Source organism: Vitis vinifera, chromosome 5 (assembly GCF_030704535.1).
Source record: "Vitis vinifera cultivar Pinot Noir 40024 chromosome 5, ASM3070453v1".
In the NCBI taxonomy this organism is placed as follows: Eukaryota; Viridiplantae; Streptophyta; class Magnoliopsida; order Vitales; family Vitaceae; genus Vitis; species Vitis vinifera.
The window spans coordinates 7425613-7445120 of record NC_081809.1 but is presented as its reverse complement, the minus strand read 5'-3'; the positions used below and the strand labels follow the sequence as shown (position 1 = coordinate 7445120).

The 19508-nt window shown below is 38.3% G+C and overlaps 1 protein-coding gene across 2 annotated transcripts in view; it reads left to right on the top strand.

The window, feature by feature from the left end:
* Positions 1–19508, top strand: part of LOC100254451 (actin-related protein 9) — a 61672-nt gene that overhangs the window by 33786 nt on the left and 8378 nt on the right. For both annotated transcript variants that reach the window (XM_010651751.3, XM_019220167.2), the window contains exons 12-17: positions 4106–4237; positions 12245–12334; positions 16957–17027; positions 17122–17321; positions 17865–17908; positions 17996–18045. In XM_010651751.3, coding sequence (XP_010650053.1) covers positions 4106–4237; positions 12245–12334; positions 16957–17027; positions 17122–17321; positions 17865–17908; positions 17996–18045 — 587 coding nt within the window. The remainder of the gene's footprint in view (positions 1–4105; positions 4238–12244; positions 12335–16956; positions 17028–17121; positions 17322–17864; positions 17909–17995; positions 18046–19508) is intronic.

Genomic DNA, 19508 nt, shown 5'->3' with positions numbered 1-19508 from the left:
ATCACAAACAAAAACAGCAACCACCGTTTGGGCTGTGAAAGGATGCATGAGCAATGAGAAGTGAGCATATTTACTCAATCGATCCACAACAACTAAAATAGAGTCATAACCCTTGGACTTAGGGAGCCCCCTCAATAAAGTCCATCATCACATCATCTCATTTTTATTTATTTTTATTGTAATAGGCAATGGTTGTAGTAACCTAGCAGGTGACAAAGTAAGGACTTTATTTTGTTGGCATACTAGACACTCTTCCACAAACTCTTTGATGTCATTCTTCATGCCAACCTAAAAGAAATCCCGTGTAAGCCGTTTGTAAGTTTGCAAGAACCCGGAATGACCTCTAACCACACTAGCATGGCCTTCTTGAAGAAGTGCTGGAATAAGGGGTGAGACCTTGGGAAGAACTAGGTGCCCTTGTAGAGAAGGCCATGGTCCAAAGAATATCGAGGATAAGCATCTGGATCAGCTAATAGCCCTTGTCAAATCTTAGTAAGGTGTGGGTCAGCTTTGACTTGTGAGTTGACCAACGAAGTGTCCAAGCGACTAGGAACCATGAGGGTAGCTAGCTCCATAGAAATAGGGATGCGAGATAGGGCGTTAGCTGCCTTATTCTCCAATCCAGGTTGAAATTGAATTTCAAAATTGTACCCAAACAACTTTGCGACCCACTTTTGGTACGACTCATTCACCACTCTTTACATTAGCAGAAACTTCAAACTACTTTGGTCCGTTCTCACAATAAAATGGCAACCAAGCAAGTAGTGACGCCACTTCTTAACTTCTAAGACAATAGTCATTTAACTCCCTTTCATATATGGACTTTTGTCGCTCCCTTGTTGAGAGGACTTGGCCAAAATAAGCCACCGGTCTTTGACCTTGCATCAAAAGAACACCTAAACCATACCCTGAGGCATCTGTTTCCACAATGAAGAGTTGGATGAAATCTGGCAAAGCCAAAACAGGAACTATTGTCATAATTGTTTTCGGCTTTTGGAAGGCAGTCTTAGCCTCTGGGTTCCAATTAAAAGCATCCTTTTTGAGTTGCTAAGTGAGGGGCCAAGAAATAGGTCCATATCCTTTGACAAATCGACGGTAGTACCTGGTCAATCCGAGAAATCCTCACAATTCTTTAAGGGATTTGGGTGTGGGCCACTCTAACATGGCCGAAATCTTGTTGGGGTCAGCAGCAACCCCCTTGGCAGAAACCAAATAACCCAAGTATTCTAGCTGTGGTTTAGCAAAAAGACACTTCTTTTCATTGGTGTGCAACTAATTGTTAGCCAGAATGGACAACACACTTTGCAAATGATCACAATTCTCCTTCAAGTCCTTGTTGTAAACCAATATGTCATCAAAAAATACAAGCACGAATTTTTGGAGATGTGGCCAAAATATATGGTACATTCATGACTGGAAGGTCATTGGTGCATTGGTTAGCCCAAAAGGCATCACCAAGAACTCGTAGTGACCTTCGTGGGTGTGAAACATCGTTTTGTGGATATCTTGTAGTCGGACTCGAATCTGGCGGTAGGTCTAGCTTGGAAGAAATGATCGTGCCATGAAGTTCATCAAGTAATTCATTGATCACCAGAATGGGGAACCGGTCCAGAATTGTAACTTTGTTGAGAGCACAATAATCTACACAAAACCTCCATCCTCTGTTTTTTTTTAACCAACATTGGACTAGAAAATGGACTTAAGCTAGGCCAAACAATTCCTACCTCAAGCATCTCTTGCACCAATCTCTCTATTTCATTCTTTAGAATATGTGGATACTGATAAGGACGAACGTTAGCTGGTGACCCTCCTGGAATTAATTGGATGGCATGGTCAATATCACAACTCGGTGGTAACTCTATCATCAGCCCAAAAACTCGCTGATGTTGAGCTAGCACTTCTTTGATTGCTTTTAGGACCTCATGTACTCCTTCACTTGAACCTGAATTGGTGGAAATCTGACAGAGTTCAAACCACACCCCTTGGCCATGGTGTTGCAATGCTCTAGCCATTGCCTTAAGAGACACCTTAGTCCGACTGAGGCTCAGGTCTCCCTTTAACAATTCACTACCTTCCCCATTTTGATCTTCATTGTTAGCATTTCCTAATTTACCTCTATGTCTCCTAAAGTCCCTAACCAAGGCATTCCTAAAATTACATCAGTGCTACCTAATTCGAGTGGAAGAAAATCTTCCACTACAATGAGCCCCTGCATTGAAATACAAACTCCCCTATAAACGCCTTCCTTTTCACGGATATCCCAGTTCCCATCACCACCTTGTAATTGGTTGTTGTAGTCAATGGAAGTGCTAATCGTTGAACCAAATCAAGGGATAAAAAATTGTGGGTAGCCCCATTGTTTACAAGGATGATTGTCTCCTTCAACCCGATTGTCCCGTTGATTTTCATAGTCCTCGACATAGTTAAACCGACCACAAAATTTAGAGATAATTCCACAGCATCTTTCAGCTCAATGAGTGAAGGTTCCATGATTGCTCTGCTGTCAAACTGATTATCCTCCTTCTTCTGATCTTTGTGCACTAGCAAAACCCTTAATTCCTTCTTATAATGATGGTCGGGTGAGAACTTTTCATCACACTTAAAACAGAGCCCCTTCTCTCTATGGGCTTGGAGCTCTGATTTCGTCAATCTCTTCATTAGAATCTCGCGTCGTTGGTTCTTCGTCTTCTTGCTAACAACCATTGCCTTAGTCTGAAAATTTTCCCTAGTCTTTCAGTCCTCCCGATTTGCAATGACAATATTTTGGTGTTCTTTGGGCCCCTTTGTTCACAGGTTGCTCGCAGGGTTAAATTTATGTATTCGACCCATTGGGCCATTTTCATCATGTGGCCTAGCCCATATGGTTGCAGAAGATGTATCTTAGCCCGAACCTTAGGAAGCAACCCATTCATAAATGGGCTCTCCATTACCTCATAAATCTCTTTCAAGAGATTAGCTAGAATCTCGAACTCTCGCTGGTAAGCTGCCACTGTCCCTTCCTGACGCACTACAAGAAACTGCTCATAAAGGGTCCCTTCTTGAGTCGGACGAAAGTGAAGCAACAGCCGCTTCTTCAAATTTTCCCAACTCCCAAACATCTCTGTCAAATCAGTCCACTAGTACCAAGAAAGTGTGTTCCCATCTAGACTCATCATGGTGGCAACTAATTTCTCCTCTTCCATGAGTTTATTCATTGCAAAGTATCAATTGGCTCGGAAGATCCAGCCGTCTGGGTTTTCTCTCGTAAATATGGGCATCTCCAAGCTCCATCCGCCGCGCCATTCCCTGTTTCTGCCTCACCTCGTCTCATCCATCACTATCCAACCCCCTTTGATTTCCCCAACTCCAAGGATCCATTTTGCATGGTCTTCTCGTTGAGAAGCAGTCATTGTGACCCGCCCCTATGACTACGCCGCCACCGCCTTCTGTGTCTTCTCCAGTGACGATAGAACTCGCGTTATGTTCTGGGCGAGGTCCATCACTGTCTTTTTCTGAGTCATTTGGATCGATGCTTTGATACCAAATTGATAGGCATCTAATGGAGAAAAAATTATTAGGGCTATTATTGAATTTCAAGAAAAGGGCCGAATTGGTAGAAGGATAGCTATTCGAGAAGCTATCACTCTCCTACCAGACTCACAGAACAACCAACTCTAACTAATTCCATCTTTTTTCCTATTTAAGCTATTCAGCCTGTGCCAAGACTGTTACATAGGCTGTCCTAAGACTGTTACAACTAACTGCCAGGTGGCAGCACACTTCTCTTCCCTTTTTTGGAATACACATAACGTATAGGAGGCCTATTAGATGGATTCGTCGCTTTTTTCTTCTTCTTTTTCTTTCCTTTTTTGTTTCATTTTGAAATTTAAGTTTTTTCTGGTTGCATATTTTGTTTATGGATCTCTAAGTAATATAGTGGACTTAACTGATTTTTCCATTATGATGATGATGATTGCCATTACTAATGCTGTTACTTTTTCTGTTACTGTTGCTATTATAATGGGTTATCATTTTTATTTATTTCTAAAAATTTGTGCTTAACTTTTTCTTTTGTTTGTTTGTTGGTGATTTCATTTGCATATATTTCTGCACTTTACTCTTTCAGGATATATCAAGATGCCTTCTTTGGACTCAAAGGCATCATCAAACATGGCCACCGATTCGTACTGACGCATTGACAAAGCCCATAGATTTATTGATGCTTAACAAACTCAAAGAATCCTATTGTCAGATTAAAGTGAGTTCTCCTAATTTCTTTTGCCATAGCTGACAATCTTTTATCTTCAATTCCCTTGATTAGCAAATAGGCATAATTTCTTTGTAGAAAGCAATTTATATTCATCCTAGATGTCATTTATTGGTGTCTGTTTGCTTTCTTGAATTGAAACATTCTGCTTTTGTTGATCTATATCTGCAATTTGGGAAATTTTCTTCAATTCAAATAAGTCCCCATCTCGTTTCAGTCTTGAATAAACAGTTGTATTGTATGTTTGAAATTTGAACTAGATTCTGAAACACCTGTCCAAATTTTATAGCAGCATTTTTGGTTGTGTATAACTGGGAAATACCATCTATCTATCCATCTATCTATATGCTTGCACTCATATAGCATTTAGGAACAAACTATCTATCTATCTATCTATCCATATGAATGCACTCATATAGCATTTAGGAACAAAAGACTTGATGTTTGTAATGTAATGACAGGCTGTCTCCTATTGTTGTGTGGTTTCTGGCTTCTTGTTAGCTAATGTGTTAAACCTAAAATAGTTACATATTGTGGAAACTCATTAGGATTAACCCGATGGACAGTCCCTTTTTTATGTTGTCCAATTGCTTAATCTTTTACTTTTGTTTTCAAAGTAAAATGTTGGAAATGATCTTCTTGAGCTAATTATTGGGTTTGTTGGGCTGCAATTTTTATTTGGTGATAAGATATTGTGGCAGAACAGGGAAGCCCCTTTGGTTCTTCCAATTTAGCTGCTATGTGTAATCTGTGTAACACATATCTTGGAACACACAGAAATATATGGGGTTCTTATGCTATAAATTGTGCGTGATACTGAAGTGGTGAGGCTACTTAGCTGCTTTGTGTAATCTGTGTAACACATAGAAATATATGGGGTTCTTATGCTATAAATTGTGCGTGATACTGAAGTGGTGGGGCTGTGGAGTTCCAGCTATCACGTGACCACCATTTGGCAAGCTCTATTTTGATGGACCATACTTAGGCTTCAACACTGAAAGTTCAATAGTAAGTCCAAATATATGGAAATGTGTGATGTTATTATGAGGCGATTGTGCATATTGTTAGTCAAGATTGTCGCTCAAAGTGGATAAATTTGTTTGATACATCTAACCTTTAGTGGTAGAAAACCCATATCCTAGTTTGATACTGGGCTAAATTGTCATAACATTTCCCTAACGTTGCCCTAACATTGCCCTTTTCCATTAGCAAAACTGGAGAATTTGATTGCTAAAGTATTGTCCAGGGATTAAAATATCGTGTTTCGGTGAACCTCAACATGATATATAGGACAGAAATATCGAGGTACCGATATTTCGGTAATTTGTCGGGAATTTGGCCGATTTTTTGGAATTTATCAGCATTGTATCGATTTTTCTCGATATTCTGGAGCACGGGTCACACAGTCAAAGTTAAAAAATGTGCTGATTTTTCTACCGTTAAGAGGACTTGAACCCAACCAAAAGGTTCAACACACACCTGAGCCAACCATTGGGGCAAGCTTGCCACTTGTTATCTATATTGCCATAAATATAAATAGACTAAAACTTATTGTTGAAATAATGCCAAAGTTAGGTTTTTTAATTTAGGAAAGTATTTTAGGAATAAAAAAGGAGAGATCATTTAGGATATTTCCTTATGATTCAGTTTCCTAATTTTAGGAGAGAATTAAGCTAGATTGATTTTTTCTTATTCAGTCATTGGTGTATATATATGTGTATGGTGTGTACCGAATACAATAAATAAAGGAGTTCAGAAATTCTTCATGGTATCAGAGCCAGTTTTCTGAAACCCTAATCCCTTCCGGCCAAATCTCTCTGGCCATCTCTCATTCCGACCATCTCTCTCTCTGGCCATCTCTCATTCCGGTCATCAGTCCCTATTCTCAGAGTCAAGGGAGAAAACGCTTTCCGGTCGGTCTAATCGTCGTCAGAAAACATTCACCGCCGGCAACTTTTCCGGCGAACTTTCCGGCGACGGTTTTTTCTACACCGCAAGGAGCGCCTGGAGGAGATCTCCAATTTGTCCCAAAGCACCGGAACCAGAAACCCATCCACTCGCCGTCCACGCGCGCTTTTTCCGGCCAGCGACTGCATCTCACGCGCCGGCGCGTGAGGACGCGTGAGCCATTTTCCGGCGACGCGCTTCCTCCTCCAAGCTCGTCTGACGCCGACCAGCCACCCTTCTTACCTATTTTGCCATCCGAGCCCTGCACGTGCCTCTTTTGGGGTTCTTTTGCTTCCGTGGGCACTTCGATCAGTTTTTCCGGCGTCCTCCGGCTATTTTTTCTCAACTCCAATCCCTGCACGTGCCTTGGGAAGTGTTCTTCTACCTTTCCGGTCCATGACAAAATACGGAATGGCATCATCACAAGTATCCAGCGTCACGTCACCAGAATCAGGGGGCAGATCTGAAATTCCAAACCTTGGTGGCAATGATTCCTCTCCTATTCTCATCACAGGACACAAATTAAATGGCCATAACTATTTACAGTGGTCACAATCTGTGTTGCTGTTCATTTGCGGTAAAGGAAAGGATGAGTACCTCACTGGAGAAGCAGCCATGCCAGAAACTACAGAACCGGGTTTCAGGAAGTGGAAGATTGAAAACAGCATGATCATGTCATGGCTTATCAATTCCATGAACAATGACATAGGAGAAAATTTCTTGCTGTTTGGGACTGCAAAGGACATATGGGATGCAGCCAAAGAAACTTACTCAAGTTCTGAAAATACTTCAGAACTTTTTCAGGTGGAATCAGCCCTACATGACTTCCGCCAAGGAGAGCAGTCAGTTACTCAGTATTACAACACACTCACAAGGTATTGGCAGCAACTTGACTTATTCGAGACTCACTCATGGAAATGTTCGGATGATGCAGCAACATATAGGCAAATTGTGGAACAAAAGAGACTGTTCAAGTTCTTCCTAGGACTAAACAGGGAATTGGATGATGTTAGAGGCCGAATCATGGGCATTAAACCCCTTCCAAGTCTCAGGGAGGCTTTTTCAGAGGTTAGGCGTGAAGAAAGTAGAAAGAAAGTGATGATGGGATCCAAAGAGCAACCTGCCCCAACATTGGATGACTCTGCCCTTGCTGCTCGGTCATTTAATAGTAGTGGTGGAGATCGTCAGAAACGAGATAGGCCTTGGTGTGATTATTGTAAGAAACCAGGCCATTATAAGGAGGCTTGCTGGAAGCTTCATGGCAAACCGGCTGATTGGAAACCAAAGCCACGGTCTGACAGAGATGGCAGAGCACACGTGGCTGCCAACTCTGAGAGCACATCTGTTCCCGAGCCAAGTCCATTCAACAAAGAGCAGATGGAGATGCTACAGAAACTATTGAGCCAAGTTGGCAGTGGCAGTACTACCGGGATAGCCCTCACTACTAGTCAAGGAGGAATGAAGCCGTGGATAGTGGACACAGGTGCTTCTGATCACATGACAGGAGATGCTGCCATTCTTCAAAATTACAAGCCAAGTAATGGTCATTCATCCATCCATATTGCTGATGGTTCAAAGTCAAAAATTGCCGGGACAGGTTCTATAAAACTTACTAAAGACTTATATCTTGACTCTGTCCTCCATGTTCCAAACTTGGATTGTAATCTTTTGTCCATTAGCAAATTGGCTCGTGATCTCCAATGTGTTACTAAATTCTATCCAAACTCGTGTGTTTTTCAGGACTTGAAATCGGGGAAGATGATTGGCAGTGCTGAACTGTGTTCCGGGCTCTACCTCCTCTCATGTGGCCAATTCTCAAACCAAGTCTCTCAAGCAAGTTGCGTACAGTCTCAGAGTATGTTAGAGTCTTTCAATTCTGTGTCAAATTCTAAGGTCAATAAAGATAGTGAGATTATAATGTTACACTATCGCCTTGGTCATCCTAGCTTTGTTTACCTTGCAAAATTGTTTCCCAAATTATTTATCAATAAAAATCCAGCATCTTATCACTATGAAATTTGTCAGTTTGCAAAGCATACTCGAACAGTATATCCTCAAATCCCATACAAACCTTCGACTGTTTTCTCTCTAGTTCATAGTGATGTGTGGGGTCCCTCCCGGATAAAAAATATTTCTGGCACTCGATGGTTTGTGACATTCGTTGATGATCATACTCGGGTAACATGGGTTTTCCTTATGAAAGAAAAGTCAGAGGTCGGGCACATTTTTCAAACCTTCAATCTTATGGTTCAAAACCAATTCAATTCCAAAATTCAAGTCCTCAAGTCAGATAATGCAAAGGAATACTTTACTAGTAGTCTCAGTACTTATCTTCAAAATCATGGCATTATCCACATAAGTTCTTGCGTTGACACCCCACAACAAAATGGGGTGGCTGAACGCAAGAATAGACATCTCTTGGAGGTTGCCCGGTGCCTTATGTTTTCCTATAATGTTCCAAACTATTTCTGGGGGGAAGCTATTCTCACAGCTACCTATTTGATTAACCGTATGCCATCCAGAGTGCTTACCTTTCAATTCCCACGTCAACTTTTCTTAAAACAATTTCCTCACACCCGTGTCGCCTCTTCTGATTTACCACTCAAAGTATTTGGTTGCACGGCATTCGTTCATGTGTATCCTCAAAATCGTAGCAAATTTGCTCCTCGAGCAAATAAGTGCATTTTCCTAGGGTATTCTCCAACCCAAAAAGGGTACAAATGCTATTCTCCAACCAACAAAAGATTTTACACCACCATGGACGTCTCTTTCTTTGAACATGTCTTCTTCTATCCCAAATTTCATGTTCAGGGGGAGAGCATGAATGAACATCAAGTTTGGGAGTCTCGTCTTGAGGGTGTACCTTTTTTTCACTCAGAGTCACCAAATCCTTCCCAATTCGCGCCCACTGAGTTGTCCACACCCATGCCGTCATCAGTCCAGCCAGCCCAGCACACAAATGTTCCTTCTCCCGTGACCATCCAGTCTCCCATGCCTATTCAACCTACAACCTCACAACTTGCTAATGAGAACTTACAAGTTTACATCAGGAGGAGGAAAAGACAGGAATTAGAGCACGGATCACAGTCAACATGTGGCCAATATATTGACTCCAATTCAAGTCTTCCTGAAGAGAACATAGGTGAGGATAGGGTTGGAGAGGTGTTAATTCCCAGCATTGATGATTCTACTCTGCCGATTGCATTGAGGAAGGGTGTTAGGAGATGTACAGATCATCCAATTGGAAATTATGTTACGTATGAAGGGCTATCACCATCTTATAGAGCATTTGCTACTTCTCTTGATGATACTCAGGTTCCCAACACAATACAAGAGGCATTAAAAATTTCAGAATGGAAGAAGGCAGTACAAGATGAGATTGATGCACTTGAGAAGAATGGGACGTGGACTATCACAGATTTGCCGGTTGGGAAGAGGCCTGTGGGGTGCAAGTGGATTTTCACCATAAAATACAAAGCAGATGGATCAGTCGAGAGATTCAAGGCTCGTTTGGTAGCTAGAGGGTTTACACAATCCTATGGGATAGACTATCAGGAGACTTTTGCTCCTGTTGCAAAACTGAACACTATCAGGATTCTTCTCTCATTGGCTGTCAATCAAGATTGGTGCTTGCAACAACTGGACATAAAAAATGCGTTTCTAAATGGTGACCTAGAAGAGGAAGTCTACATGGAAATACCACCTGGTTTCGAAGAAAGTATGGCAAAGAATCAGGTTTGCAAACTCCAAAAATCCTTGTACGGCCTTAAACAATCTCCCCGAGCCTGGTTTGATAGATTCACAAAAGCAGTCCTGAAGCTGGGCTACAAACAAGGTCAGGCTGATCATACTCTATTTGTCAAGAAGTCTCATATCGGGAAAATGGCCATATTGATAGTCTAAGTCGATGATATTATTCTATCTGGGAATGATATGGAGGAATTACAGAATTTGAAGAAGTATTTGTCAGAAGAGTTTGAAGTTAAAGACCTTGGAAATTTGAAATATTTCCTTGGTATGGAAGTGGCTAGATCAAGGAAGGGAATTGTAGTCTCTCAAAGAAAATACATACTCGATCTTCTTAAGGAGACCGGTATGCTTGGATGCAAACCAATTGATACTCCTATGGATAGTCAGAAGAAACTTGGTATCGAGAAAGAAAGTACACCGGTAGATAGGGGGAGATATCAACGGCTTGTCGGGCGCTTGATTTATCTCTCACATACTCGGCCAGATATTGGCTTTGCAGTGAGTGCTGTAAGTCAATTCATGCACAGCCCCACTGAGGAACATATGGAAGCAGTCTACAGGATTCTTAGATATTTAAAAATGACACCAGGGAAAGGTCTATTCTTCAGAAAGACAGAGAACCGTGACACTGAAGTATACTTAGATGCGGATTGGGCAGGAAACATCATTGACAGGCGGTCCACTTCTGGATATTGTTCTTTTGTCTGGGGAAATCTTGTTACCTGGAGGAGTAAGAAGCAATCAGTTGTAGCCAGAAGTAGTGCAGAAGCTGAGTACAGAGCTCTTGCACAGGGAATCTGTGAAGGGATTTGGATAAAAAGGGTTCTTAGTGAACTGGGACAAACGAGTTCATCTCCAATTCTGATGATGTGTGATAATCAGGCAGCTATAAGCATAGCAAAGAACCCCGTGCATCATGACAGGACCAAGCATGTTGAGATTGACAGACACTTCATCACAGAGAAGGTGATTAGTGAGACGGTTAAATTGAACTATGTTCCTACCAAGCACCAAACCGCGGACATCCTCACCAAAGCTTTACCTAGGCCTAACTTCGAAGACTTAACTTGCAAGCTGGGATTATATGATATATATTCTCCAGCTTGAGGGGGAGTGTTGAAATAATGCCAAAGTTAGGTTTTTTAATTTAGGAAAGTATTTTAGGAATAAAAAAGGAGAGATCATTTAGGAAATTTCCTTATGATTCAGTTTCCTAATTTTAGGAGAGAATTAAGCTAGATTGATTTTTTCTTATTCAGTCATTGGTGTATATATATGTGTATGGTGTGTACCGAATACAATAAATAAAGGAGTTCAGAAATTCTTCATTATCATATAACATAATATTAAAAGAATATTTTAATGAAAAATTTTCATTTAATTGATTACCAAAAATTTTAAAATTATCATGATAATTTTATTCATAGTGTTTTTAATATCATTAATATATTAATTAAATATTAAAAATTATATATATATATATATATCATTATTTATTTTATATCAATTAATACAATTGAACTAAATGGATTATAATTTTAATATTAAATATATTTTTAAATTAGACATATTATAATCAAATATCACAATATTATTATCGAATAATATTTGATATAATTAATAATAAATGTACACTTATGAAATTTATATTTTTTATTGACTCATACAATATTATTATGAAATATTATAAATTATATCATACATATATCAATTTATTGAAAAAACCAACTTTAAAATATCTATTATACTTCTAATTTCATTTTTAAGAGTTTTTTCTTACATTTCTATAAGTTTTGATCAATTTTAGGTCCATCGATATTTATGTCAAAATATTCACCAATATATTTCTGATATATTCGTAAAATCGAAGTACCAATATATCTATAATTATCGATATTTTCATCTTTGGTATTATCCAATTCAAGGAACTTAACTATCAATATGGTCATTTACAAGGTTAGAGAAGTGCCAACTCCATGTATGGAAGGCTTTGAGCAGTTAATTCTCCTTAAACTTATATTCTTACTTGTTTTGCCCATCTCTTGGTTCATTTATTTGAACTTTGATTTTATAAATGTACTTGAAGAATGTGTTTTTGGATATCCAACATCTTCTTTATGTTAGTGACAAAAGCTATGACTATTTGACCTATCTAGAATGATGACTTTTAATTTTGTTGACTCTCCCTTTGTCAAAATAAATTGCTGATTCCCATAGTACATAATAAGTTAAATGTTATTAATGCAGTTTCTTTGGAAAAAGCATAATTGATATATGTTAATTATGCTCAATTTGGTGCAGGAGGGAGAATTAGATGTTGTTGCTGTAGTTCATTCTTATGAGAATGGCACACCAGCTGGATCTCACAAGACAAGACTAACTGCTCTCAACGTATGCTTCTTGAGATGAAAATCTTCTGCAGTTACTTTGTCTTCTTGAAATATATTCAGCTTGATAGTGTTGTACACTGGCTTTGCATTGATGACCTACCCATTTCTGCTGAGTTGGAGAACAAAACTAGGAATATAACTTCCTTTCGTTGCCTTGGACTATACTCATATGCGGCTGAGATGCATGTGACAATATATTAAGAACTTGATATAGTTCATGTAATTGTACATTCTTTTGACACTATTGCATCATCATGATCATCATTGTCTGGCCCTGTGGTATGCACTACATATGTTACTAACTTTTCAAGCTGTTATTTTGTATTTTTTGTTACTGTGCACATCTCATGGGCTACTAGTTCTGGGAATTTATGGTCAAATACTGGTCATGTGTCTTGATTTTTTTCTTTATCATTATCATCAGCTGCTTTGGACTGTGTTCTATGTATTGTGGCTTCCATTGTTTTTCTCTCTTACCTTTTGTGGTATGCAGTGTATTTGTCACTAACTGTTGAGCCCTATTGATAGAGGACAACCCTAAAATGGTTGTCTACAATCAAATAGGAAGGCTAGGGCTTCAATCTTTTAGGATTTAAAGAGAGGAGTAAGGAATAAAAATTATGGCTGTGGGGAAAAGTAAAATAAAATATAGGAAAAGAAAAATAAAGAAGAAAAGGTAGAAACCTTAAGAGTCTCTCTAAGGCCTTTTAGAAGTCTCAATTGGAAAAAAGGTAATAGCTTCTCACCTTCAAAAATTTTAAGGTATGCAAAAGAAAACCTTAATATTATTGATCATCAGCCATTTATCCAATTTTATATCAATTAGCTTTATTTATAGGCTGTTAAACACTAAAACCTGAATAAAATTATGAAAAAGTAAACCTACTGCATATATTTACTGATTAGGACTTTTATTTTTTTCCCCAAACTATTAAATCTTCTAGAAAAAGTTAAAAGAAATTAAAAACTTTCTTTTTAGAATTAGAAACTTCTTGTAATAAAAGTTTTTGATGAGGAAAATTTTTATATTCTAAGGACTCAAATACAAACTTTTAAGAAAAAAGATTAATTAAAAAAAATTGAAAGCTTAAAAATTATTTTAAGGGGAATTCTAAAACTTTCCAATTCCTAATAAAACTCAACCAATTACTACTAATTATGATTCTAGAGAGCTATAAGATTACAAAATTACCTAAATATCCTTGATAAAGTAATTTAGGATTTTTTTTTATTTCTTTTGAGTAGATCATGGAGATTTATCCCCAACTTGAGGTATAGTGACTTTTCATGGTCAATTGAAATCCCGAGCGGTGCCTTCCACCCTTTCGTTCTTCATTGACCTTCACAAATCAATTTATAATGCATAGCATTGAAGTCTTCTTTAGACCTTTGTAAACTTGTTACTAGATGCAACCACCATTTGAGAAGTGCTCTTCAAGCTTATTATTTTGTTAATACATCAAAGGATTTCAAAATCTCTTTGAATGAAACACGATGTTGGAACTTGGCAATCTTTTTTCAAAACATGACTATCAAGTCTTCTATCAAACAAAAAAATTGTAGATGCAGTCCTTCCAATGTTCATTATGACACTAGTATAAGCTTTTGGAATTTTCAATTCAGTTGTAACAATCTTTCACTTTGAAAATTCAAGCATTAGGTTTCCTTGTGCTCACATGAATCCCAAATAACCATCAATATGCATATAAGCTATTTGTATGTACTCTTCAATATTAATCAAAACCTAGTTGAGATCGGCATAAACTTGCTTAGTGCATTGATTAATCCAAAGATCATGATCAACCATTCATATAAGTCATCCTTCCTAGGAGTTAGTAAAGAAACTCCATAAATACTCAAGTTTTCTTGAACAAAGTTTTTAGCAGTCAACTTATTGACTTGTTTTGTAAAGTCCATTTGCTCCTTGTGAAGTGTATGTTATTGTTTGGCTAATAAATTTGGGAAAGAAGAATTTGGAAGTAAATTAATAGCATCCTATAGGTTTTGCATAGGTAATGATTCACTCTTTATTACCTTAGGAATTGGATTACTAAAATCAACCAACAACAACTATTGTGGTTCTATTAGCTCTCTTACAGGTTGTTTTAGGATAGGTTTGATTACATCTCATATTTAAGATTCATCATTGAAAACTCCTTTCTTCTTGCTCACAATTTCAAATTACTTCTTAATGGGAGTATTTGATGGTTCTTTATATTTCAAGGATGTTGATTTCTCCCTTGGCTGCTTAGATGAGGGAATTTCCTTAATTTTTATGGAGAATCTTTTTATGCCTATTGCACACAATTGTATAAGTGTTTTCATAGCTATCATGTTGGACTCTTTCATCAAAAAGTCATGATTTTCCTAGTACAATATGAACAACTTTTATTGGAAAAACATCACATTATACTGATAGCTCAAAATTATTACAAAAATGAAATGTTATTAGACAAGGAGAGCTCATCAAAATAGGGTTGCAATCTATCCATACTATCTAATAGGGATTTAGATGTTTCTCCGTCTTTAGATTAAGCTTTTCAACTAGTTCTTGTGAAGTTATTTTGGAACTACTATCTACCTCAATAATCATATTGCATAGTCTCCCTTGGCAAGCAACATGAGTTTGGAAGATGCTACTACTTCGTCAATCCTCCTCTTCATTTGCCCTCAGCATGTTCACCAATGGTTATATAAAAAAAAAAAATTGTAGCCTTCAATCATGGTCACATAAGTTGTTCCGTTTCATAAGTAGTAGCTTTAAGTCGAGAACTTTTGCTCTGATACCAAAACTGATGTTGGACAACTCTAGGATGATCGTCTATAATTAAATAAGTAGGCTAGTGCTTAAGTCTTTTAGGGTTTAAGGAGAGGAACGATGAAGATAAAAGAGGAAAACAAAGATAAAGAAGAAAACAAAGTCAGTCGCAGATGAAGCTCTCATTGCCGAAGCCAATAGGTTCCAAGGCATGGATCCTAGGGTTTATTCTATGGGGGGAGGGTGTTCTTCTTTTTCTTGTCCTTTCTCGGTGGCGGAGCCCCAAGATGAAAGACTGTTGGATCTCATGGGGAATGAAGAGAAGGATCCTTTGGGTAAGGGGTTGGTGGGTAGGGCTGAGGAGATGGAGGTCAAAAAAGCATTGGAGGCCCACAAAGGGTTGGAGGGGGAGGAGCTTAGCTTTGCAATTATACCTAATAAGTTTTCCGAATTCAGTAGTTCTCTGGGGTTGCTGGTGGTGGGGTTTGAAAAGGAGATCACTGTTCTTTTGAGGAAAATGGAGTCAAAGAAAGGAAGTGGGATTAAGGTCTCAAGGGGAAGTAGGAAATCTTTGTCTTCTCATCTAGAGAGGGAAATCCGAAAGCTTGAAATGTTTGGTGAATTACAATTGCTCTTCTCTCTTAGTCAGGGGGAAAAAGGGAGCAATGGGGATTCAATTCTCTCACTTTGAGGTCACGGTCTTCTTCCTCAGTTTGCATGGTGGCTTGCGCTTTTAGAAGGGCTTCGGGTGGCTTGTCATCCTTCTTAGGGTTTAACTAGTTTTCTAGCGGGTTGGGTTAGGTTGTTGTATGGGTGGTTTATATCAGCTCTGCCCCTTTTTCTCTTGCTAGCCTTTGGGCCTTTTTTGTATACTCCATGTGTATTTGGCTGCGCTTTTTGCTAGTGCTATTTAATATATTTTCCAATTTACATATCAAAAAAAAAAAAAAAAAGTAAAAACCTTAAGAGTTGCACTAAGACCTTTTAGGAGCATCACTAGCTTCCCAACTGTAGTAGAAGTGACTACACCGTGTTATCTCACATGTTTATGCCATGGCCTTGGATTTTTGCATGTGCACTTGGCCCAGCAGTGATGCTGTGTTTCAACTTTTTCATGCTTCTGAGTTATTTCCCAAAAAAACATGATACTCTGCATGATTATGATTGTGTGTCAGTATTGAGAGTAATATTTTTAGTTAACTGGAAGGTTTTAAGTACAGGATATCTCAGGATATTACACATTGCCTTACTTTGCTGATGATGAAGGTTCACAACTGACTAATTTCTCCCAATGTGAAAGTAAACTTTTATTTTAGTTTTGATGTGTCTTCTTTGGTAGCGTTTATTTGTAAGCATGTATATGTAAATATTACCAGAAACTAATTTCAGACTAATAGGACTTAAACCTGCAACAATCTGAATCTGACTTTAATTCCTTATGTTACCCTTAACAAAGACCCATCACCTTTCTGTATAGGTAGAATGAGTTACCCTAATTAACCTGACTATTGGCTTTTCATGTTGGTTCTATTTGAAACTACAATATATCTGGTTTTGCAGAGACAGAGCAAAATTGGAACCTTATTCAGTATCTTTGGAGCTTCTTTTACACGGAGAGCGCCCCTGTTTCGTAGTCTTTATTATTTTCTTCTAAGTAATTAAAACACTTTGTTTATTTTTTGATCTCTGATTTGTTGTAAACTGTGCTGCCTTCATGTTACCATCTACTTGCACAAATTTATGCTGAAGAGTAATATTGTTACACTAGAAACTTATAATGCATATTTGAAGTTTCATTTTTCTTTGAAGTAAAAAAAGAATAGGGTTCTAGAATGCAATTGATTCCTGATAGTTTTATATAATAGGTTCCCCCTATGGGTCTGTTCTACCCTATGCTCTTGGTTCCAGATGTTTATCCTCCGCCACCCCGTTCATGGTGAGTGACCACCCTCATCAAGTTTTGCTGCTTTTAGCTGTTAAAATGGGTATATGATGAATTACTTCCTTCCAAAATGATTATACTTCACCAGGTTTCATGACTATGAGGATATGCCGGAAGATACATGGCATATAGAATTTCCCAGAAGAACTGACATGTCAGATGGTTTATTTGCTGGTGTCAATGGTGGATTATCAATGTGGGACAATTTCCCAGTTTTTCCAACTAAACCAAAGAGAGAGGAAAAGGTTGGCCTTGCTGAAGCTATCACAAGTAGCATTCTTTCAACTGGTAGGTCTCCATATATTTACTCTTCTTTGATATGGTGAAGTTTGATGTGATACCATAGTTACCAGAGTAGGGAGTGATAAATGTGGTTCAAAAAAATGTGGGAGGCAGGAAAGACAAAGATTATTTAGAATAAAAAAAAGAGAGAGAGTGAGAGAGTGAGAAAGTGAGAGAGCACCACTTACACATTTGTCACAAGCATTCTTAAGAAAGCTCTTGAAAGTTTCCCAAGAATTTTTAAAAGTTTTCAAGAGGTTTCCCCTAATCTTCCACTAGTTTCATTCTAGTGAGGTTATACCACTTATACTCCTCTTAAGACAAGACACTCACACATTTGTCAGGAATGTTCTTAGAAAAGCTCCTAAAAGTTCCACAAGGATTTTTAGAATATTTTCAAGAAGTTTCCTAGTGGTTTTCCCTGATCTTCCACATGTCTCATTCTAGCTTTGGCATTGGACTTTCAGAAAGTGGGTTTCCAACCTAAGACCTAAGTTTCCACGAAACTATTTATGATTCTAATTAAGCTGTCTGGTACCGTGTTGACAGGGCGTATAGACCTCCAGAGAAAATTATTTTGTAGCATGCAACTGGTGAGTTTGGAAGCTATGATAAATTGTTATATTCCAATATTAAATATTCCTTTATCTCTGAAAAACTGATGTAATTCTGTGCTTTAGATTGGTGGAGTTGCTTTGACTAGTGGTCTTATTTCTGCAGTGGAGGAGAGGTTTGTTCAACTTCTTGCTTTTAGCATTAAAAAATATAATTATATGAGTAAGATATACTCTTTGTTATGATATTTCTTGTGAAAAAAAGGGGTGAAGAGGTATGTGAAGAATTTCTGAACTCCTTTATTGATGATGAATCGGTACACACCATACACATATATATACACAAATGACTGAATAAGAAACAATCAATCTAGCTTAATTCTCTCCTAAAATTAGGAAACTAAATCATAAAGAAATATCCTAAATGATCTCTCCTTTTTTATTCCTAAATTAAAGTCCTAACTTTGGCATTATTTCAACACTCCCCCTCAAGCTGGAGAATATATATCATATAATCCCAGCTTGCAAGTTAAGTCTTCGAAGTTAGGCCTAGGTAAAGCTTTGGTGAGGATGTCTGCGGTTTGGTGCTTGGTAGGAACATAGTTTAATTTGACCGTCTCACTAGTCACCTTCTCTGTGATAAAGTGTCTGTCAATCTCAACATGCTTGGTCCTGTCATGATGCACGGGGTTCTTTGCTATGCTTATAGCTGCCTGATTATCACACATCATCAGAATTGGAGATGAACTCGTTTGTCCCAGTTCACTAAGAACCCTTTTTATCCAAATCCCTTCACAGATTCCCTGTGCAAGAGCTCTATACTCAGCTTCTGCACTACTTCTGGCTACAACTGATTGCTTCTTACTCCTCCAGGTAACAAGATTTCCCCAGACAAAAGAACAATATCCGGAAGTGGACCGCCTGTCAATGATGTTTCCTGCCCAATCCGCATCTGAGTATACTTCAGTGTCACGGTTCTCTGTCTTTCTGAAGAATAGGCCTTTCCCTGGTGTCATTTTTAAATATCTAAGAATCCTGTAGACTGCTTCCATGTGTTCCTCAGTGGGGCTGTGCATGAATTGACTTACAGCACTCACTGCAAAGCCAATATCTGGCCGAGTGTGTGAGAGATAAATCAAGCGCCCGACAAGCCGCTGATATCTCCCCCTGTCTACCTGTGTACTTTCTTTCTCGATACCAAGTTTCTTCTGACTATCCATAGGAGTATCAATTGGTTTGCATCCAAGCATACCGGTCTCCTTAAGAAGATCGAGTATGTATTTTCTTTGAGAGACTACGATTCCTTTCCTTGATCTAGCCACTTCCATACCAAGGAAATATTTCAAATTTCCAAGGTCTTTAACTTCAAACTCTTCTGACAAATACTTCTTCAAATTCTGTAACTCCCCCATATCATTTCCAGATAGAATAATATCATCGACATAGACTATCAATATGGCCAATTTCCCGGCATGAGATTTCTTGACAAATAGAGTATGATCAGCCTGACCTTGTTTGTAGCCCAGCTTCAGGACTGCTTTTGTGAATCTATCAAACCAGGCTCGAGGAGATTGTTTAAGGCCGTACAATGATTTTTGGAGTTTGCAAACCTGATTCTTTGCCATACTTTCTTCGAAAC